The sequence below is a fragment of the Dipodomys ordii genome, unplaced genomic scaffold (assembly GCF_000151885.1).
Source record: "Dipodomys ordii isolate 6190 unplaced genomic scaffold, Dord_2.0 Scaffold20, whole genome shotgun sequence".
Lineage (NCBI taxonomy): Eukaryota > Metazoa > Chordata > Mammalia > Rodentia > Heteromyidae > Dipodomys > Dipodomys ordii.
In genome coordinates, this window is record NW_012267236.1 from 3,571,313 (window position 1) to 3,595,651 (window position 24,339).

Here is a 24,339-nt window from a genome sequence, read left to right on the forward strand (position 1 = left end):
TGCAATGCTTGGTAAGAAATGTACGCATTATCCTGCCCATGCAATTGTAACCCCTCTGTACAGTATGTTCACAAATAAAATTAAATTAAATTAAAAAAAAACAAAAAAAACAAAAAACAGTGTCACCATGTGCTAGTAGCTTATACCTGGCAATCCTAGCTACTCAAGAGACTTAGATATAAGGATTCGATTCAAAGCCAGCCTGGGCAGGTAAATACATGAGACTCCTCTCATCAATTAATCAGCCAAAAGCCAGAAGTGGAGCACTAGCCTTCAGCAAAAATGTTCAAGGACAGCTTCCAGGCACTGAGTTCAAACCCCACTACCTGCACATGCACAGGTGTGGTACACGCCCATTCACACACACACACACACACACACACACACACAAAGTGTGCCGAAGTCAACCAAAAGCCAATTGGAAGCCATCATATGCTTGATACCATAATTTGTAATAGGTAAAATTACGTTCACTTTATAAAAGTTCATTTGAACAACAACAAAAAATAATAATTAACCCCAAGGGACTGGAGGCATGGCTGAGGTTTAGAGCAACCGCCAATAAGCAAAAGCGGCAGATACTGAGTTTGAGTCCTGATCTTGGAAGAAAAAAAACAGTTCACTTGTTATATTACCCCTAAGGATCTAGTCTATTAGATAAAACATAAACATTTATTCTAAAACAACCATTAATGTTTCCCTTTATCAGAACTCTTCTTTAATTACATAATGTGACTACTGGTTTCCACCACTTTCCCAACAGCAAACTCCCAAATTAAAGGGTTACATTCTTGCACAGGCCCATGTACTGTTGTATGCTATAGCAACTGAAAAACAGTGTTGCCTTAAACCCTTTCCTCTTGTTTCTAAGTTAGAGCTGGTCAGAAGGGACTTCTCAGAGATTTGGAAAGTGAAGGTGAAGCAACACATTCACATGGCAAAATTGTCACAGTCAAGTATGGTGTCAAACAAGATGCAGAGGGGATCTGCAGGTCCCAGCTTGACCTGTGTGACTTTTCAGAGCCTGACCCTGTCCAGCAGCAGGCTTACTGATTGAACTGATGAACTCCGGGCCCCCGATACACTTTCACTGTGGATTCACAGTGTTGCTAGCAACGAAGAAACTAGCAAACACTTTCTAGAACCTCGCCACCAGCTTCTCTAGTGGTCCCATCTCAGTGGCCTCAATGGTTGGAAGCGCTTGGCTTCTGGGATACGGGTATAAATTCTAGCTGATAAATGGAGTCAGTGGTACAGATGGACTGGTGGATGATGACTGCCTCCCTGCTCCTGACTCCTTTCATTTCTTCATTTTCCAAGTTTGTCCATATTCCCTACCAGATTTAAAGTGGTCAGCTGGGCATTGGTGGCTCTTGCCTATAATCCTAGCTACTCAAGAGGCTAAGATCTAAGGATCATGGTTCAAAGCCAGCCTGGGAAGGAAAATCCGTGAGACTCTCATCTCCAATAAACCATTCAGAAAACCAGAAGTGGCACTGTGGCTCAAGTGGTAGAGCACTAGCCTTGAGCTGAAGAGCTGAGGGACAGTGCCCAGGCCCAGTGTTCAAGCCCCATGACCGACAAACAAACAAACAAAAAACAGATTTAAAGTGGCTCTACTTCTATAAATAAAGCAAGTGTAAGTGACAGCATTCTTTTATTTTTGCCTTTTATGTAAAAGAAACTTTCTATGTATATTTCCATTTGATAGTGATTTATAGGCTAGTTTTTATCCATTCCATTGTTGAATGTATTATCTCAATCTCTATAATAATTCTGACAACCAGAAAGTACCCATTTTGAGAGAAGGAAGTAAAAGTTTAGAATTCTTGGTCAAATGGTCAGCCCCCAACCAAAAGAAACTAAGCTGAAAAGCAAGAATCATGACTCTAGACTTAATATTATTCCACAGGTAGATATCATGATTTCAGAACATCTGAAAATTCTCTCCATATTTTAAAAGAACTGGCCAAGGGCACCAGAGGCAACTATTTCAGAAAAAAATATGACTTATGACAAAAATTTTTAGCAAAATAAAGGCATATTTTATTACAGTCATTCCTTCATGATTATTTATAATAATTTTAAATATATATGAATTTATAAATAGCCCCCAAATACATGAGGCAAAACCAGAGAGGAATGAAGGGAAAAAAGAGGCTTCACAACTGATTTTCTATAATGGATAGAAGAACTGAAGAAATGGAAATGGAAAACTTGAATAAAGCTACAAACCAACTAGACCTAATAGACATTTAAAGAATGCTATACCCAATGACAACAAGACAGATATTCTTCTCAAGTACACGCATCCTTCTCCAGGATATAATTTATACTGTTATAATGCACATCTCAGTAAACTTGAAAGGACTAAAAGTTATTCAATATATGTTCTCCACCTGCAACAGAATTTAATTTGAAACCAGCAACAAAAGGGAATCTGGGCATCACAAATATGTGAAAATTAAACAGGATACTCCTAAATAACTGATGCATCAAAGAAGAAATTACCACCAAACTAAAAACACATTAAGATAAATAAAAACAGGAACATAACATTCCAAATTTATGGGATATGGCAAAAGTATATTTAGAGAGAAATTTTAGATCTAAGTGCTATGTTTAAAAAGAAGAAATATTTCAACAATCTAATCTCCAACCATAAGTAACCAGACAAAAAAGGGCAAATGAAACCCAAAGCAATCGGAAGGAAGGAAATAACAATTAAAAAAAAACAACTGGGGTGTAAATAAAAGAAACAGAAGAAAAAAAAGTAACAAGAGAAAATAGGCAAACCAAAAAGTGGTTCTGAACACTCCAATTACTGTAAATAGAAATGGAAGAGGAGGGGCTGGGAAGGTGGCTCAGTGGTAGAGTGCTTGCCTTGAGCTGAAGAGCTAAGGGACAGCGCCCAGGCCCAGAGTTCAGGCCCCATGACCGGACCCAAAAAAAGAAAAGAAAAGAAAAGGAAGAGGAAACATTGCTACCACCTACAAATAAAAAAGATTATAAGGGAATTCTATACTCCACAAGTACCCTATACTAGAAATAGAATGCAAGATTCATACCATCAAACCATACCTTACAAGTACTTGCTTGACAAAAAAAAATCACTGTATGCATATACATATATATGTACATATATATATACATGCATATGTATGTATGTATATGCATACACATCAGTTGTGAGGCTTGAACTCAGGGCTTAGGGTGCTGTCCCTGAGCCTTTTTGTGCTCAAGGCTTGTATTCTACCATTTGAGCCACAGTGCTATTTCCAGCTTTTGAGTGGCTTACTGAAGATAAGAGTCTCATGGGGACTTTTCTTCCTGGGCTGGCTTCAAACCACAATACTCAGATCTCAGTCTCTCAAGTAACTAGGATTACAGGTGTGTAGCCACCAGTGCCAGGCTTCTGTATGCAAATTTATTCTGCTTCTAAGGACACAGCATTAAATCGGAGTCTAAGACCTAGTGTTTATAACTGTACAAATAAGACAAAATAAGTATGCAAGTTTAAGTTTACATCAGGAAAACCTTCACACTGAGAAAGGCTGAGACAAAATTTCACCTCCATGTTTGCTTCCTCCACCTGACTGCTATCAACCACAACTCCTGTAAGAATGAGGAACACAGTGGGTGGTAGGAAATGTGTTGCTTCTGGGGATGGGTGTGGAGGGCCCCCAGAGAGGGGCGGCTTTCTACAGAATGGGAGAAACTCTGGAGCAGTGACCCTGCCCAGTTTGAACTCATCTCTTTCCTCAAATTCTTTATCCTGCATTTTTCTGTTAGATAAGCTCATTCTTTCTCCTTGAGATCTTCCACCCCTTTCTGCCAAGACTGTTATCTTTCCCAGGGGCCCTGTTTGCAGGCAATATATTTCCTTTTTTCAACTAGTCGCGTTCCACTCCTGTCTTCTTCATTCTCTCCAACATGTTCTAATTTTTTCCCTGTGCCTTCCCTTGTCCACTCAGTTTACACAATCGATCACTAAAAAAGAACTACAGAAGACACACCAGTGAAGATGCCTACAGCCCAAAGGCACTGTGCACAGCTTCTGTAGCAATGCTTTTACTGTACACCACTGTGAACCACTGGAAATCTTCACTAAGTCCAAATCCTTTGATGTATCTAGTGATGGGTTGCTGCTTTTCTATGGGAAAATACAGGCTTATAATTTTATAGAGTGTAAGACATTTTTCCTCTAAATGTCTACTAAGGTAAAAATAGGCTTCCACAAATGCAAAGGATATTTAAATAGGGCACTGTGCTGCAAGAACTTCATCAAATGCAAGCCCTAAGGATCTCCCCAACTTTCACATAAACACAAATATAGGCTGCTCCAATAATCTCTTACTGTGGAATTCTACATGCCTATAGTTATTAATTATTCTTAATACAATTTTCTAACAACAGGTAAATATGAATAGTAAAATTTTTAACATGAAACTAAGACAACCAAGATTCAAGCAGAACCTAGAAGGATAGGTGGAATACTATTTAGGTGTGCATGGTGGTGGAGGTGGTGGTGGTACTGAGATTTGAACTCAGTCCCTTATGCTTGCCAGGCAAGCACTTCTACCATATTGAACCCATATCCCCCCCGTGCTGGAATGCTACGTACTTTACCAGGGAAACCTGCATGTTTAGAGCAAGGGTCACACAGTTAAGTGCCCAGAGATTCTTGCCAGCTTTTAAGAATGAATGAACCAGGCTTGTCAGGGACCATCCAAGAGGATGGTCTGAGCTACCGCTCAGCTCTTACCACTTTAAAATATCAGTGTGGAACTGAGCCCAGTGTTTTTATATCTTTTCACTTTCCAAGAAATCTAAGTATTTTAGAGGAATCTGGCAGCATTTATTGTTTTTTTTTTTCTTTTACTACCCCCTCCCCCAAAAAAGTACTGTATAAGGCAGATTGATACTTTGCTGGCCTACCTTTGCCCTCCTATGCAAAGCTGCACACTCCAGATTCAGAGCACTCAACTCCTACCCTATGGGGAGCATCAGGTGTTCTTTGCTCTGCCCAACACTCTTCCCTGATTTGGGAGTAGCAGAGGTCCCCTTTCCTGAGGGGACCCATTCCCTCATGCCTCGCCTCGTGTAGCACAGGCAGGACTTTGAGATGGGAGGCACATGAGTCAGACCTCTCAGTGTTCTGCAGTGTTTCTGTTAGAGATAAAACATTGACTACATTTTTCCAGTGTGATTACTAAGTGTGGGCTTCCTGTGGCCATAATGTCTGCTTCGTGGAGAGAACTACAGTCATAATGACATCACCTCTCCCACCCTGCCCAAATACAGCAAGGTCTACTCAAATGTTCTGTTGTGTGAACCACTGGCTTCCCATTCCTAAACTAGTGTGTGCTGATTTATTTTTTTTACAACCAAATAAGTTCTAACACATTTCTAGAAAACTGTGTGGCACATCCATTCTATAGACTTTCAACCATAAGAGGAAGAGCTGTGAGAATGCAGCTGCCATTAGTCAGGAAAAGCAAATGCCAGCACTCTGTACTTAATAATGTATGAACAAATTAAACTAGTGTTTGACGGACTGCTCTTCATTTGTACTTACCTACTTCAGAATCAAAGTATTAGACGTGGAATGTACCTAGTGTTCAATGAGGAACACAGCCCTCAACTAAAGTCTGTTTTCTTCCTCAACTCCCTCTGCTGGAAAACCAGGCAGGAAAGTAAAAATGCATGGGATTTCACTTGAAACAGCTGAAACAATTAAAACAGTTTCTTTTTGCTGAGCGCCAGTGGATCACATCTATAATCCTAGCTCAGGAGGTTGAGATCTGAGGATTGCAATTCAAAGCCAGCCTGGGCAGAAAAGTCTGTGAGACTTTCATATTCAATTAACCACCTGAAAACTGGAAATGGAGCTATGGCTCAAAGTGGTAAAGCACTAGCCCTGAGCAAAAAAAAGCTCAGGGATAGCACCTAGGCCCTGAGTTCAAGTCCCATGACTGACTAAACAAACAAAAAAGTTTCCTGGAAACCTGAAATTGTTACTTGGAACATTAAAATTTTCTACAATCTCACTGGTCAACTATACATGGTTTCCTCAAAGACAGAAAAATTGAAGTTGTCAGCTATTAAGTACATGATAGGACTGAGCCAACAGGAGCCAATTCAGTGAACTCCAAGAGAAAGAGCAAATGATAGCATAAGATTAAAGCTAAGTTTTTTCCATCTAATTCTAGTTGGGCACTGGTGGCTCATGCTACTCAGAAGGCTGAGATCTGAGGATTGTGGTTTGAAGCCTAATCAGGAAGGTCCAGGAGATTCTTATTTTCAATTAATCACAAAAAAGCTGGACGTAGGACTGTGGTTCAAGTGGTAGAGTACTAGCCTTGAATGCAAACGCTCAGGGACAGTGCCCAGGCCCCAGGTTCAAAACAAAAGACTTAATTCTAACCCAACATCAAGGTTTGTTTTGTTTGTTTCAATCAAATGTGGAAAATCACCAGAATGTCCCAGGAATTTTAGGAAGAACTCTATACAAGATAGAAACTGAGGGGCTATGGCTTTAGAGAAAAAATATTTAACTGTAAATAGGTAGGTTAAAGAAAGTTTGGATTCTGAACATTTGCACATCTCAACACCTTCATATCATGCTCAACTACTGTGTTTATGTGTCTCTGTACCATGAGACTAGCCTAAAGCCAAGCAGTAATATTTATGGCCCCAAATCAGATTCTAAGAATCCGAGTGTGTGTCCACTCTTATGACATATACCTTTTACTTAGATGACCCATGTTGAGAACTGAGAACTGAAGATGTACAGAAGCAAAAGAACTCACATATGCTATATTAGAACACGCTTATTTATGAGTAAGGGTTGAAGCTTCTGGAGACTTGTAATAAGTCAGGATTTGGTAAAGACATTTGCACATCTATGATCATTACTATACTATTCACAATAGCCAAGTTATGGAAACAGTCCAGAGGCCCTACAATAGATGAGTGGATTAAAAAAAGTGCTAATACACAATGAAATGTTACCTTTTCCATTAGAAAGAATAATTTATATAACTGTAATTCCTCTGTACAGTATTTTTAAATAAAATATATATGAAAAAAAAGAATAATATTATGTCATTTGCAGGGAAATGGATGACCTAGAACAAATCATGCTAAATGAGGTAAGCCAAGCTCAGAGAGAGAAATGGTGGAAGCTAGATTTAAAATGTATTTGGACATGATAATTGGTCAGGACTCTAGGCATTCACATACAAACAGATTAAAGGAGGATACCCTTAGGGGAGATACCCACAGTCATAACTCCTCTTAACATTCAAAATACTATTTATTGACAAAAATGCCAGGAAATGGAAACAGGATTTTGTTAGTGGTGATTGTGGTGGTGGTCAGTGATGTTGTTTGTTTTTTTCTTTTTTTCCTTTTTTTTTTGACTATTTTTTTGGCAAGGAAGTGGGCACAGAAAGGGAGAGAAGAAAAGTGAATAAATACAATCATGGTATTCACTATACATTATGTGGACAATAAACTATGCACGTTGTGGCAGGGATGAGAGGGGAAAACTGAAAGAAAGAATTGTACTCATTACTTGACTTCTGAGATGGTAACCCTTCTGTACAACACCTTAATACTAACTATGCAATTATTTAAAAACAACAACAAAACAACTTCTGGAGAGATAGAACCCAGGGGCTTGCACACGTTAGGTCAATGTTCTGCCACTGAACTTTATCCCCAGCCTATAACAATGTTTTTGTAAGTTGTTAAATGGGACATTTCAAGGTGGGAAGTTCTATGCTAAGTACTGGTAAAATTCCTACAGCACTGGGTCAAAGACAAGGCCTTGGGATTTGGGTAAAGAAAATGAGTACAAGCTAAGTCCAGCCTCTAATGAAAAGGCAGCTAAAGAACTTCAGAAAAATTATTCATACTTGAGTAAGAAGTAATTATGAAAACAGCTTTCTCGACTGGGAGCTGAACCTTGATTTTGTATCTTAACAGAGAAAATTCTGCTGTGTGACTTCAGTGGCCTTCATCTGACCTTGCATCTGGTCAGAACAGAGGAAAGAGAAACTGGTAAACCAATGACTATAGAAAGCAAAAAAAAAAGGGGGGAAATGAGCCCATGGGCTGGGGTTGTAGCTGAAGTGGTGGGGCACTTGTATAGCAAGCATGAAACCCTGGCTTCAATGTCCATTACCAGGGGGAAAAAATAGAGAGTTCTAGACTCAGATACAATATCAAGTATAAAAAAATATCTTAAGGACCATAGAAATGATAGATAGGCTCAACAACTAAAGGTTATTTTCAGGGGGTGGTAAAAAACAGACAAAGAATTTAAAGACATGCTATTAGATCTGGCCTCCTGGCAGTAGCTTTAGGATTGAAAAAGAAGATTTGCACGTGTGTGTAAGTTTGCACACAAGCTCATGTGTTAGACATGGAACGCACAAAAGCGTGAGCACAGTCTAAGTCCCATCGTTCCTCCAAGGCAGAGTACAAACGTGGACCCTGATTGTCAGTGTCTGGTTCTGAGACACCAGGAGACTGTCCTCTGGGAAGGTCCTGTACCACCCCTGACACCAAGAATAAGGATGACTGGGGCAGACGAAGACAGCACCAAAACACCTTCTCCTCATCTAACGTCTTGTTCTATGAGCAGAAACTAAAAGACGGAAAGGACAAAGCTCTTTGCCCCTTCCCAGCCTGCCCTCACAGCCACCCCCTGACTATGTGATGCTAGAGCCCATTCACTTACTCACAGAGCCACCTGCTCACTGTCTCTTACATTCATGCGTGTGACAACACTATGCTCGGGCTAGATTTGTCAACAAAAAACACTCCAAGTCCAAGGTGAAATAGAGTAATTAAAACAGGCCTAGTTATCCAATTATCTGTTGATCTCTTATTTGCATTACTAAGTTGTGGAACATTTCCCATTATCTTGCCTATTTTTCTCACTCAAGTGACTACAACAGGTTTTAGCTTACAAACCCTATGTCCAATTTTTAAGGGACTAACAGTAACAATGACGGCTGGCAGGTGTGGGAGATAGAGCAAGCAAGAAAGTATGTGCTCACTTACTAATGCCATCTAAAGTGTCAGAAACTACTCAAACATTGTAGACTGTTGTGAACAGCACAGCAAGTGACAAGCACAAAATAATCACCTAAATAAAGTAGTACACAAGAAACACTCAACAATTACACTATAGCTGGGCATAGTTGGCTCACATCTGTAATACTAGCTAATCAGAAGACGGATATCTGAGGATTGGGGTTCAAAGACAGGCAGGAAAGTCCATGAGACTCTTTTTTTTTTTTTTTTTTTGGTCATGGTGCCTGAACTCTGGGCCTGGGCTCTGTCCCTCAGCTCTTCAGCTCAAGGCTAGCACTCTACCACTTGAGCCACCTTCCCAGCCCCAAGACTCTTGTCTCCAATTAACCGCCAAAAGCCTCAAGTGCAGCTGAGACAGAGCGCTAGCCTTGAGCAAAATAACTCAGGGACAGTGCCAAGGTCCTGAGGTCAAGCCCCAGGACTCACATCAAGAATAAATATGATCAAGGGGGCTGGGAAGGTGGTTCAGTGGTAGAGTGCTTGCCTTGCATGCATGAGGCCCTGGGTTCGATTCCTCAGCACCACATATGAAAAAAGAGAAAGCCAGAACTGGCGCTGTGGCTCAAAGTGGTAGAGTGCTAGCCTTGAGCTCAAGAGCTGAGGGACAGTGTCCAGGCCCAGAGTTCAGGCCCCACCACCGGAACCAAAAAAAAAAGAATAAATATGATCAAATTAAATTTTAAAATTGCATTATAGAACAACACAGTCACAAATGTCTTTGCAATTTAGTGATCAAACACTGAAATTCCTGAAGGTTCCTATTTCTGTTTCTGAGGCTCAAGTGGGGAAATCTCTCACTGGTTTGTGGAGGAAGAATAGCATGGCAGCAATTAGAGAAGTATATTCTGCTACATGTAACATCATCTTTAGAAGAATTACACTTGGAGATCTGCTTCAATGCAGTTACCAGGTGAGCACACTTATTGGTCATCGATTATAATGTAGGTCTGATTCTTAAATGGCTTACATTTAGTAGAACAGATAGGGCAGTGAATGGGTATCATAGTAGTTTAAGGTGCTAAAGAAATCCACATGAGAACAGCAACACCAAAGCCAGAAGAATGTAATTAGGAAGACTTCCTGTAGAGAATAACCAACATGGAGAACCTGCAGAACTCAGGCATGTTAGCTAAAGAAGGACAAAGGTTCTAGACACATAACAGCATGTCCACAGGTCCTGAATAGAAATGATGATGCAAAGCCAGGAAACCACAAGGAATTTGGTCTTTTTAGAAGTTTAGGAACCACCTGAACATGAAAGTGTGAAATGGGAGAGCAATGACAAAAGAATAGCACAAAAATAGTAATGGAAGCAGAAGCCATATCATGAAGCACCCAGACTTAATCCTAGACTTGAAAAAGAAGTTATGAACAGGTGGGAATGACAGGGGTCAGGTTTGTCTTTAGGAAGATCACTTTGGCTCTAATGTGAGAAAAGGACTTGGGTAGTCTTGTAATTCATACCAAGACGAACCCCCAAGCAAAAAAAAAAAAAATCCAGATAAATTGCTAAGAAAAAAAACAAACAGCCTCAACTGTTTTAGAACTAAAACATTTACTTACAATCTAAAGAAAAGCAAACTTTTAAGTGTTCATGGTTAGGCAGGCACTAGTTGCTCATGCCTATAATCCTAGCTCCATAGGAGGCTAAGAACTGAGGTTCACTGTTTGAAGCCAGCCCAGCAGGCAATTGCTTAAGCATCTTATCTCCAATTAAACCCCTAAAAAGCTGTGGCTCAAGAGGCAGAGCACCAACCTATAGCAAAAAAACTAAGGGATAGCACCAGGCCTTGAGATCAGGCCCCAGAAGTACACACACATGCAGACACACAAAACAAGCTGCAATTTTTAGCTGGAAATTTAAAAAAGAGTTCCTGGCTGAATTAATATGCAAACAGAGAACAACACTTCATAAGGTTACATATTCTCAAAGAAGCTTTAAGGGAAGCAAGGACAAGAGAGGTCCCAGTAGGACCACACCCACTCTCACTTCCAACTGAATTAATGACAGCTTTGTCGTTGTTGCTCTTTTAGAGACTAAACCTGAGTAAGAATTTGTCACAAGCTAGTAGAAACTGTTGTGAGTGAGTAAGCCAGATACCTAAAAACCAACAGATGAGATCCACTTCTGATCCAAGGGTCAAGCAAAATTCACCTGAGGTGTTTTTCAGTGGTCCTTAAATCACAAGCATGTCCACAGGTAGTTTCTAAATTAGAAGGGCTGAGTTCTACTGCAGCAGAGTACACACATGCATCCCAGAACAAAATAATTAGGTTGAGGCATTGCTCTAAGTTTGCCGTTTCAAAATTAAGTATGCCATTGAGCATTAAAGGCAAGGATTGAAATTTCACAAACTTCTAGTAGTGGTGAAAACTTCTGGCACATGACCAAATTCTAAAAGAACCTCAGCTGTTTTAGAAATAAAACATGTGCTTCCAACTTGAAGCAAAACTCTTTAGGATCAGATCTGTATATACAAATAAGAAAACCAGATTAAGAGAAGTTTTTCATAAGACAAAATGCTAAAATTAGCATGTAAAATCAAGATGGGGGTTGGTGTTGGCTACAATTCACAAGAAAATGGAATAATTACATTCCTAAAAATTAAAATATACATATTTCCAAGAATATGTAGAAACATCAGTATTCATCATTACTATAAGACAATTCTTACAAGGTCATATGTGAACTTTAAAAAATAATTTTACAATGACTTAGAAGGACATAGCTAAAGCTCTTCACTGAGGGATAGGTGTATTAAATTCTTTCTCTTGTAATAAAGGAGTCACAGCTTCCCACACTTCCTAAAAATAATTGACTTGTTATCTCAAGACATGTATTGGGATCTACAATTCACCTACTTGCCTAATTATATTAAAATTAGCATCTCAAAAGCCTACCCTACTTTTATATAACATTCATTTATTTTTCAGACAATGTAAAAGACTAACAATGGAAAGATTACAGAATAATATAATAGGAACTAAATCAAATTAGAAGATACAAATTCATGTGATCATTTCTTTGTTAAACATTTGAGTGTAACTTTAGTACCATACAATGGAAACTGAAAAAAGTAGTTAAATTCCTGAAGAAACATGATCTATATGTTATCAAATGTGAGATGTAATCAATCATAAGACAGTCTTTACAAATAAGGAGAAAATGCTTTTAATTATGATCTAATACTATGAATGATTCATACCAGCCTTGCTCTGCTTTGATTTTATTTCAGTTTACTCAGTAAAGTTTGGCAATTCCTCCTGCTTTCAGTACATTCCTTGACATTGTAATTTTTTTTTTTCTGTTGGTCATGGGGCCTTAACTCTAGCCTGGGCGTTGTCCCTCAGCTCTTCAGCTCAAGGCTACCACTCTACCACTTAAACCACAGTGCCACTTCCAGCTTTTTCTGCTTATGTGGTGCTGTGGAATCAAACCCAGGGCCTCATGCATGCAAGCACTCTACCACTGAGCCACCTTCCCAGCCCCTGTAAATTATTTTTTTAATGCTAGTACTAAGGTTTGAAGTTGGCCTGGGTGCTCTACCACTTGAGCCACAGCTCCACTTCCGGTTTCTGAATGGTTAGCTGGAAGTAAGAGTGTCCTTGATTTATCTGCCTGAGCTGGCTCCCCATCTCCATTCTTACATCTCAGCCTAAGTAGCCAGGTGTGAGCCACCAGTGCCCAGATTCTTTGATATTTTAAATGTCAATTTAGAAAATATATCTGGGGCTGGAAAGGTGGCTCAGTAGTAGAGTGCCTGCCTTGCACTCATGAGGCCCTGGGTTCAATTCCTCAAGCACCATATAAGCAGAAAAAGTCAGAAGTGGCACTGTGGCTCAAGTGGTAGAGTGCTAGCCTTCAGCTGAGGGACAGCACCTAGGCTCAGAGCTCAGGTCCCATGACCAACCAAAAAAAAAATATATATATATATATACACAATATATATATATCATATATATATGATATAGAGAGAGATGATATTATATGGCATATTTGATATATCATATGGTATATTTGATATATATTTATATACCTCATATATATACATCTCAGTACAAAACAAAGTTTCTCCTACTTCCAAGTGTTACTCTGCATGACTCCCAAACCCTGCTTTTAAAGATATGCTAATGCAATTATGATGATTTTTTCCAAGGGCAAATGTTTATTTCATTAATATCAAATTTATACCTATTTACAAATTTGTTATGTCTTTTTCTCTATTTCAATGTTTATTAAAATTAAAATTTTCTCGAACATATGACAGTACTGAGACAGTGTCCATAACTCAATTGAAGTGACAATATTGAAAATCACCATAACTAAAGTGCACAGGAGTTGATAACCTGAAGAAATGACAACCTCAATGAATACAGCTGAAACATCACTAACTGCTGGATACACTGATTTCAGAGGCATTGAAATAACTCTGAAAAATAACTCTCATAGCTCCACACCAGTAAGAGCTACACCCTCTCATGTAGCACTCTGCGGTAAGCACCATTCTATGTACGTTACGTATACTATCTCATGAAAACCTGTGAAGTAGATCACACACTTGTAGACAAAGAAACTGAAGCAAGGGGGATAAAGTGCTTACCCAATAGCTCAAATTTGGCATGAGGGCAGGCCAGCATCTGAGTCCGAGCAACCTAAATTCAGAGGCTATGCGTGACTACAGTTAATCAATAACTGGCCTGGTGGTCTGAAGTAAATCATAAGAAAAGGGATTCCTCTGCTTATTTAGAAAAGGAAGAGGAGTCCATGGTTATGGAATCCTTTCCTAGAATCAAACTATCATAATTCCACAATCTCTACAATAACAACTCTAGTTCTGTGCTATTTTCTCCATAAGCCAATACAAACCAAAGACTTTTACTATCACAGACTAATTAGTGAAATAAATGTATCTGTCACCATTACTCTAAAAGACATACCTGGGAAGATATTTAAGAAAACTATGTCCTACTGTAATCTTAGCTACTCAGGAGGCTGAGATCTGAGGATCGCGGTTCAAAGCCAGCCCGGGCAGGAAAGACTGAGACTCCTATCTCCAATAAACCACCAGAAAACCGGAAGTGGCGCTGTAGCTCAAGTGGTAGAGCGCTCGCCTTGAGCTGAAGAGCTGAGGGACAGAGCCCAGGCCCAGAGTTCAAGCCCCACGACCGACCAAAAAAAAAAAGAAAAGAAAAGAAAACTATGTCCTACTATGTTGAAAACAAATTTTACAACTTCAGGGCGGGGGAGGGAGTAGTTGGGGAGGTGGGGAGGGAAGGGATGGGAGGGGAAAAACAAAGGAGGGGTAACAATGCCCGATAGGAAATGTACTCATTACACATATAACTGTAACCCCTCTGTACAGTATCTTTACAATAAAATATATGGATTAAAAAAAAAAAGAAAACTATGTCCTTGAATCACTTGTTTCTCATCTTTCAGGTGATAGCAAAAGGTTGCTGATCAAAGATACAAACAATCCAATGAGAAGGTTTTACTCCACTATAAATTTTACCTAGTCACTTAAAATCTTAACTCAAAATTAACAATGTGTCAGTTTTTATGGCTATTCACAATGTGGAGCTCCTATTTTTCTTAAAAGTCAGTTCATGTAGGAGAGAAAAGTCCACTAACAGATTAATAACAGATGCAAACACTGCACTGTTTTCCTTCTTGACGCAATTTAAGAGTGGAATTAAATAAAATTTACATCATATACTAGACAACTCTTCTACCCCAAGAGGGGTCACTGTAGCCCTTGGATTTCTTATCCAGGCTGAGGCAGCTGTTCTGCCTCCTAGGTAATCTCCCACATAACCACAGGCTCTGCGATCAGACAATGAAGATAATTATCAGACAATGAAGATAATTACGATAATTCCTGCTAGGCACTAGTGGCTCATACCAGTAATCCTAGCTCCTCAGGAGGCTGAGATCTGGGGATTGAGGTTCAAAGCCAGCCCACGCAGGAAAGTCTGTGAGACTCTTTATCTCTTATCCTCGGCACTGTCCCAGGCCATCAGCTCATAAATAAATAAATGCTCATATTTCACTTCGAAGCTGTCCTGTACCATAGTCAGTAAAATCAAATTGCAGTGTCTTCAGAGCTTTTATTCTTGTTTCTTAAATGTCAAATATATCAATTTCAGTGCAATTTTCTCATGTGTTGACACATAAAAGAATCTGTCCTATCAGAAATCAGAGAAACATTAAAAAATTTCTGAGAAAAAATGAAAGGAGGAACATAAGAGAATACTGGCAAAAGGGAGCTTAAAAACAAAATAAAGGGCCAGGTGCCAGTGGCTCACGCCTATAATCCTAGCTAGTAAGGAAACAGATCTGAGGATTGCAGTTCAAAGCCAGCCCAGGCAGGAAAGTCCATGAGACTTTACCTCCAATAAACCACCAGAAAATCGGAAGTGGCACTGTGGCTCAAATGGCAGAGTGCTAGGAAGAGCTGAGGGACAGTGCCCAGACCCAGAGTTCAAGCCCCAAGAAAGAAAGAAAAAAAGAAAGAGAGAGAGAGAGAGAAAGAAAGAAAGAAAGAAAGAAAGAAAGAAAGAAAGAAAGAAAGAAAGAAAGAAAGAAAGAAAGAAAGGGAAAGAGAGAGGGAGGGAGGGAGGGAGGGAGGAAGGGAGGAAGGGAGGGACTGGGAGAGAGTAAGGTAACAGAAGGCACTGTATGGAAATATATTCATTACCTGACTCAGGCAATTGTAATCCCTCTGTACATCACCTTTATAATAACAATGAAGTAAATTAACTTAAAAAAAAACAAAACAGAAGAAAGGAGATGCTCAAAGGGACAGAGTCCTGTGTAGAAAGACTAGTGCACAGGGTCTTACTCTTACATACCTTCCCATGCTGCCCCAGCCTTTCATAACAAATGACCACGTCTTCCCACATCTCTAGCTTCTCAAATATCTGAAGGGCTGAACTGGTGCATCCCAGCTCAAAGAGCAAACTTGCAAGTTGGCGCTAGAAAAACAAGATAGGATAATTAACATTTGTTCATATACACAGATAGTTCGGTTTCACTTACAGGTTATAAAGAGGAATTTGTGATAATCAAGATTACTTCAGCAAGGTTCTTTATAGGAGATGAGGAATTAAAAAACTATATAGAATCTGTTCAATTTTTAAGAACAATTATTTCCTTCTAACCTAAAGATTATATATGAAAATCTCTATTTGTAAGCGTAAGAGACAGTAGATGAGTTCTGAAAAGTCTGAGTAGGCAGTGTAGATGACATAAATGTTATGTCAGTCATCTTGAACTATATACAAGTGGACTTGTGACTCTTTCTCACATAGGTTTATTCAAAATTTATTTTAGGTTCATTCTAATAAACTACTGCTTTTCCTAGTCCCTGGGAGATAAGCAGTAAACTAGGATAGAGTCAATGAAGGGTACACATACACAACATATTATGGTTTAGAAGTAAACATATTATGGTTTAGAAGTAAGTAGTAAGAAACAAGGTCAGTAAGCAGTAGTAAGAAACAAGGTCAGAAAGATGAAAAGGTAGACAAGATTCTTCTTACACACACATTGCATGCATAGTATTGGCACTTGAACTCAGGTCCTCAAGCTCTCAATTGACTTTTTCGATCAAGGCTGGCACTCTACCACTTGAGCCACAGCTCCACTTTTGTGTGTATGTGTTTGTGTGTACATGCACACACGAACATGTACATGCATTCTATTGGTACTGGGGCTTGAATTCTCCACTTCTGGGTTTTTGCTGATTAATTGGAGATAGAGTTTCCCAGACTTTACTGCTCAGGCTGGCTTCAAACTTCTGTTCTTAGAGTTCAACTTCCTGAGTAGTAAGGATTACAGCCACTGGCATCTAGCCTATATGAGATTTTTAAATAAGAAATAATTTCATTAGTAAGAGCTACATTGTGTTCTCTTTTGAGTACATATACCATTCTTTGAAAATTCAGCTCACATTTAAAACTGGATATGGAAGATACTGGATTAAGAAATTTTTTTCAATAGGATGGACATCAGTGGTTCATGCCTGTAATCTTAGCTACTCAGGAGGCTGATGTCTAAGAATCAGAGGATCGCAGTTCAAAGCCAGCCAGGGTAGAAAAGTCTGTGGGATTCTTCCTCCAATTAACCTCCAAAAAGCTGGAAGTGGAGCTGTGGCTCAAGTAGTAGAACTCTAGCCTTGAGCAAAAAAGCACAGGGACAGCAGAGCAGGCCCTGAGTTCAAGCCTTAGGACTGACATAACAACAACAAAAAATTTAGACAAAATGAAATAGACAAAACTATAAGCTAGCATATTATTGAAATACATAAAAAGTGGTCTAATATTTCTGAATCCCATGAAATATAGAACAATTTAGCAATTTCAGAGCATTTGCTTAAATTTTTCAAATAAACTAGACATAAGATGTGGGACCTATCATAAAATTTAGTGCAAATGTAGTATTTCACTTGTCTCATTTAGTAGGTAAAGAAGTGGCATTCAAGATTTTATGGCTAGTTAGTGGCAAAGAGTAAATCTCCCTTTATAATAATTAGTGCTAGCTGGGTGCCAGTGGCTCACACCTATAATCCTAGCTACTCAGGAGGCTGAGATCTGAGGATCATGGTTCAAAGCCAGCCCAGGGAGGAACGTCCATGAGACTCTTCTCTCCAATTAACCACCAGAAAACCAGAAGTGGCACTGTGGCTCAAGTGGTAGAGCTCTCTCCTTGAGCTGAAGAGCTCAGGGACAGCAATTAGGCCCAGAGTTCAAGCCCCATGACTAACCAAAAATAAGTTTTTTGGGTTTTTTTGTGGTATAATCTCTTTACCTTTAAAATAACACATACAGAGGCAAGAAAAAAAAGGTGATTTAACTTTTGTTTCATTTGAGGGTGCTATTGGGGGAGGTGGAGACAAGTTCTCTCTATGTAACTCAGGCTGGCCTGGAATTTTCTAACAAGTACAAAGCCTGAAATTCACTCTCCTCCTGCCTCTGCCTCACAGATACAGGGCCACCACAGCCAGGCAGCGATTTACCTTGTAATTAAACAATCTTTATCTAACTGCTTAAGGATTCTAAAATCCACAGAGTTCTAAGCAGTTAAGATAAACATTTAGCTTAAATTCTATTTGAGTAGTATTTATTTAAATTTCTTAATGCTTCTGTTCAAAAACAGAAAAAAGTCAGGGTGCTGGTGGTTCATGCCTGTAGTCCTAGCTACTAAGAAGGCTGAAAGCTGAGGACTGAGGTTCAAAGCCAGCCCAGGCAAGAACGTCCATGAGACTCTTCTCTCTAATTCACCACCAGAAAGCAAGAAGTAGCACTGTGGCTCAAATGGTATGGTAAAGTGCTCGCCTTGAGCTGAAGAGCTCAGGGACAGTGCCCAGGCCCAGAGTTCAAGCCCACAATTGAAAAAAAAAAAAAAAAGACAAGAAAAAAGACTACATCCTCAGGGATAGAAATGCCTGAGCTCACCTAGCACGCGCAATGCCTTCAGTTTAATCTCCAGTACTACACAAAGAAGAAGAGGGAAAAAAAGTAAAAGAGAAAGAGGGAAGGAAGGAAAAAAGAAAGGAAGGGAGGGAGGGAGAGATCCAAACCACAAAATATTTTCCTTTACTTTCTGTAAAGAACTAGGTTCATTCTTTGGCAAAAAGTCCTTAGAGAATTTTCAAATATAAAAAAGTTATCTTGAAAATGCAGACATGATGGTTCTCTTAGTATGTATGTATGTTATTTATGTATGTATGCATATATGGTCTGTTGTGGGCTTGAACTCAGGGCCTGGATGCTATCCTGAGCTCTTTTGCTCAAAGCTAGTGCTCTACCACTTTGAGCCACAGAGCCACTTCCAGTTTTCTGGTGGTTAATTGGAGATCAGAGTGTAACCGACTTTTCTGCCCTTGTGGGTTTCAAACCAGGATAGTCAGATCTCAGCCTCCTGAGTAGCTAGGATTACAGGCATGAGCCACCAGTGCCCAGCTTTCTCCTAGCATTTAAATTCTAGGATTCTACTATAATTTCAGATTCTTATAAAAATGTTTTAAAAAGTCTAGTATCACTTGAATCAAAACAGTAATTTGAAGTAGCACTCTCCAGCTAAGATAGGTTTATTATTTTCATTGAAATATTTGAAAATTCAACTAAGGGTTGAAATCACTCTTTCCACTTCATTCTAATGCAAAGTATTTTCCTAAGGAAAAAGAAAAATACCTGAATGGCCCAGTGAGGTGGTACTTGACAGGAATAGAAAATCTTCAGACGTTCCAACACAGATGTAGTTTTATCTTCAAACTGGTCTGCAAGAGCCTGAAGAATACATATAATAGTAAGAACCTAACTGTGTAATAACTTGAATATAAACAAAATTCCTATTGCAAAAATCATATAATGTAAATACAAGCAATAAAGAATTCAAGTAATTTTAATAAGGTAGATAAGTTGTGTGATCATTTCTTAAACTTCTTTAAATGTTTAAAAAACTTTAGCTCGTTCAACGTTTACATAAACTTACTCAGGCTGGGAACAGAGCTCAATGGTAGAGGATTTGCCTACGATGCACAAGACCCTGGGTTCAATTCCAAAACCACAAATCCCTAAGACCACAAAAAAACTAAACAAACAAAAAGCAACAACAGCCAGGTAATAGTGGCTCACGCCTATAATCCTAGCTACTCAGGAGGCTGAGATCTGAGGATCTTGGTTCAAAGCCAGCCCAGGCAGGAAACTCCTAAAGACTCTTATCTCTAATAAACTACTTTTTTTAAAAAAAAGCCAGAAGTGGTGCTGTGGCTCAAGTGGTAGAGCACTGGCCTTGAGCAAAAGAAGCTCAGGGACAACAACCAAACCCAGAGTGCAAACCCCAGGTCTGGCAAAAAAAAAAAAAAAAAGCAGGAAAAGTTTTATATAAAACAAAGACCTAGCCAGGCACCAGTGGCTCACACCTGTAATCCTAGCTACTCAGGAGGCTGAGATCTGAGGATTGCAGTTCAAAGCCAGACTGGGCAGGAAAGTCTGTGAGACTCTTATCTCCAATGAACTACTCAGAAAAGTAGGAAAAGTGGTGCTGTGGCTCAACTATCCATTTTACAACACAGTGCTGATTTGACAATGCTACTCTATGAATCAATGAAGAACTATGTGAAGAACTTCACTCAGGATTATTTTCTCTGAAACCAAGGGGGAAAGCAGATCTACCAGATCACCAAGAGAGTGGGTGCTCTCCTCAGCAGCAGAGCTCTAAAGCTAGACATCCATTCATACAAGATGGCCTGTGTGATGGATGTATGGAAACACTAGCCTAGTAATAATAACTGAAGCCTAGAAGGTAAAAGCAAGAAGCAGACCAACAAGATCAAGATAGCTGACTCCAAGAAAAGGAACCTGGGCCAACTACAAAGCTTTGAGTGACACCGTGAACCAAAAGATGCACTCCAGAATCCTAGACAAACATCTCACAGCAGCTCCAGTGCCAGGATCATCTACTCCTGTCTCTCCATTAATCATTAAGTTTGTACTAAATAGACTAATTTTTCTGATAAACTTAGTCTTGCTCTCCAGCGTGAATTACTATGACCCTTTTGCCACAATGCAGTATTCAAATGAGTCTTTTCCAGTTTTCAGACTTGTCTTATAAAGACTAGCTATCTAAATGTGTCAAGGTCAACTTTCTGATTTTAATGTATATATCAACTAAGTATGACAGTACTAAATCTGAAGATGAAGTACCATCTGGCAGCTTACTCTCCAATACTTCAGGACACAAAAAGACAGATAGTTGTACTAATACCTTCTTTTAAACTATTCCAAGTTTTCTAAAATACACTTTAAAAGTTGAAAAAAAATTAAGTAAAATGTAGTAAGTACAAATTTTCTCAGAAGACAAGCACATCTTGAGGAAAGCCCAAGCCAAAGAGACCAATTTATAGGCAGGGAACAGTTCCTAAATGGGAGGTTCTCAGTCTTGTACGCAGTGGGGGATCCATTGTTTGTCCAAGAAGAGAATGAGCTCAAGTGTGAGTAAACACTCATTACATATCACTTCTTGGACAACCTACAATCCAATTTAATCAAGTCAGTCAGAACAAATTGAGACATAATCTGACTCCTAAGCCATTTTTGTCAAAGATTTCTGGCCTAACTTCACAGAAACTTAATAGCAAAAAGATTGCAGGCTTCTCCAATGCTAGTGAGGGGTAGGGGTGGGGAGAGAGAAGTATAACTTCTGGCTGAATGCATATGGTTATAATATCTAGAGATCACAGAAATGCTTGTTGAAAGGGGAGGTAGATTTTTGTAGCAACATGTTTTTGTTTTGGAAATAAAAAATAGCTAATGCTGACTTAATTTCATAAAAGCAAAAACATCATACCTTTTGTCTGTAATGAACATTTCACTGTGTTAGTAACAAGCAAAAAAGTAAGGCTCCAACAAAACTAATGCTGTTTGCTGCAGTGACTCGCTAAAATATATTAAGTGCTCAGTAAATACTTTTGGATTTGTTAATAAACAGATTTTTATGAATCTCAGATACGCTCATTTACATTTAAATGATCTCAGAGTATCTAGGGGTCTTGGCTACTCTCCAAATGGCAAAGACCACTGGAGAGGGCAGAGACAATCAACACTCACTCAGCTGCATACCAAGACTAAGCCCCTGTACAAGAATGTGATTTGGCCATAAGCATGATAAAGATTAAAAACAGAACTCTACCCCATTTCATTCCTCCACAAAATATATTTCTTCCCACCTTAAGTATGACAACCATCTAAATGAGATTTACCTAACCATAAAACTAAGATCATCAAAATATTAGAAAAATAAGGGATGATGGTTTTACTGTTATTTCCTCTCCTGGAGCCAAGGTATTCGTTTTGATTTACTAATTTGTTAAAACTACCAGGGCATTGCTCCAGTACATCTTGAGAGAGAGAGAGAGACAAAGAGAGACAGAGAGACAGACAGAGACAGAGGCAGAAAGAGACAAAAAGAGAGACAGAGACAGATATAGCTCACGCATGCATGCACATACTGTTACTAGAGCTTGAAATCAGGACCTCCAACTCTCACAGGACTTTTCCCACACAGTAGGCATGCTACCCCTTAAGCCATACCTCTAACTCAACAATATATCTTCAGGACTTTCAGAGCAGGATAATTTTTAACAACTTGTGAAATAATTCCATCAACTACAAACAAGTTGCAGACCTTCCCAGGCATGTCAAGCACTGGCAAGTGAGTGACCAGACTTCTTTTCTAATCCCAAAAGTGAATCATTTAACCCTAGTGGCAATCATTTATGAATGATTTTTTAAATCAACTTTGCATTTTCAACAACCTATTATGATGGGTTTATCAAGAGCATTTTGCTTTAGTTGAAGCATTTGAGGAAGTTTGCTGGTCAACTGTAGGCACCATTTGTTAAACACAGTATCATGTACAACTTTTAGAACAAACCAAGTATCCACATAATCTGGCAGTCAATGGTAGAGTGGTCTGGGAGAATAGGCCTGGATGGAACAAAGCCTTGATTACCACTGCATACATTCATGTATGAACAGAGTGTAAACTATCTACACAGTGCAAGCCTTCCAGTATGTATAGAAACTTGAGGAAATGACCTCTGATATCTGTCTCCTTCCTGCCTTTTCACCTATCCATTTTTTTCATTCCATTTTCTACATTTCCCACCTTAGCCATAAGTACCTGGTTACATCTACTACCTAGACAACTAAGATTGCCTAGTCTTCCAGAAAAGGTAATAATAAGATGGCAATATCCAAAATGGATAGAGATGCAAACATACCCTAACCAATCACTAATAGCCTCCGGAGCAATCTAAGAATTGAAAGCAAGACAAAGTCTACTCCAAGAGGGTGAATGAAGATGGCTAAATGGGCAGAACAAGGAGCACAGTGAAAACTAAATGCTTCAGGATACAGTCTAGAGATGTGGGAGTCCAGTAGCAAGAAAGCCAGTTACAAGAACTAAATATTGCATAGGATTATTGTGACAAAACAGTATTTGCAAAGAGTTTTGTGTTTGTGCTAAGACAAGTTCTCAAATTAAAGGCTGGCCTTGAATTTGCCATCTTCCTGCAGTGACCTCTCAAGAGCTGGGATTGTAAGTGTGTGTCATTGTGCCTGGCTTGATTTCAAGTTTTAAGACTCCTTTCCAATGTCAGTTTCTCCCAAAATCCACATAAAAGCATTTATGCTTCAAGTGTTCCTTAAGAAAAACTACTTGTGCAATATAGAGCTCCAAAACCCACAATGCCCACAGGTCCCAGAGCTGCAGTCCAGTCCTGTATATCAGGAGCACCCAAAGATAAAACTCCAGAAAGCAATGACATGTCCTTCTTTTTATATGGCTTCTAATCAAGAGAACCTCCACAAGGGAAGACTACATTGTAAAGTTAGGACACAGGATGATTCAGTACATACGGACAATTCTGAATCAGGTCTGGCATGACTTAAGCTTTATGCACGCAGACCTAAAAGATGCACACATAGCTTTAAAAGAACACAGCAGGTCCCAAAAGACTTTTCACTGAAAATTATTCATTCTCATCATATCAAAGTGTTTATTAACTTTCTGAAGAGCCAAGTAGAAATTAGCTGATAATCTAAAAGGTATGAGTGATCATATGCCTGCCTACCATACACCTGCTTTGTTGTGCAATCTCCATACATGTCTGTATATAAGAAGGAAGATGGAATTTATTACTTGAAAGAAAACACACACTTAACCAACTATATCTAACAGAGGGAATAAATAGCTTTATTTGACAGCAGCCTGCAGTCACTCAGCTGTGATTTATAAATAGAGCAGTCAAGCTCAGTGCCACCTCAAACTCCACACCTAAGAAAATTACCAACGGGAAGGTGGAAACAGCTCAAATGGCAGAGTGCCTGCCTAGCAAGTAAAATGTCCTGAGTTCAAACTCCAATATTGCCAAAAAAATTATTTTTCCGATGGGAACAAAGTGAATCCGAATTAATCTACTGAGATAGCTACTGGGAATCAATATCAAGAAGCCTGTTGCTACACCAGTTTTACATCATAAGCATGAAATGGCAGCTCTGAGAAATAAAATGATTTGCCCAAGATCCCAACACTATAAATTGGTAAGTTTAAACTATGTGAAATGGGAGCTTTATTAAAACTTTATCTTTGGATGGGGCTGGGAAGGTGGCTCAGTGGTAGAGTGCTTGCCTTGCATGCCTGAGGCTCTGGGTTCGATTCCTCAG

General features: G+C 39.2%; 1 protein-coding gene across 1 annotated transcript in view; it reads right to left on the reverse strand.

The window, feature by feature from the left end:
* Ttc27 (tetratricopeptide repeat domain 27) overlaps positions 1-24,339 on the reverse strand; it is a 133,994-nt gene that overhangs the window by 55,635 nt on the left and 54,020 nt on the right. Inside the window, exons 10-11 of the mRNA XM_013013524.1 lie at positions 19,303-19,398; positions 15,961-16,083 (exon numbers count right to left, since the gene is read on the reverse strand). Of these exons, the coding sequence (XP_012868978.1) occupies positions 15,961-16,083; positions 19,303-19,398 (219 nt within the window). The remainder of the gene's footprint in view (positions 1-15,960; positions 16,084-19,302; positions 19,399-24,339) is intronic.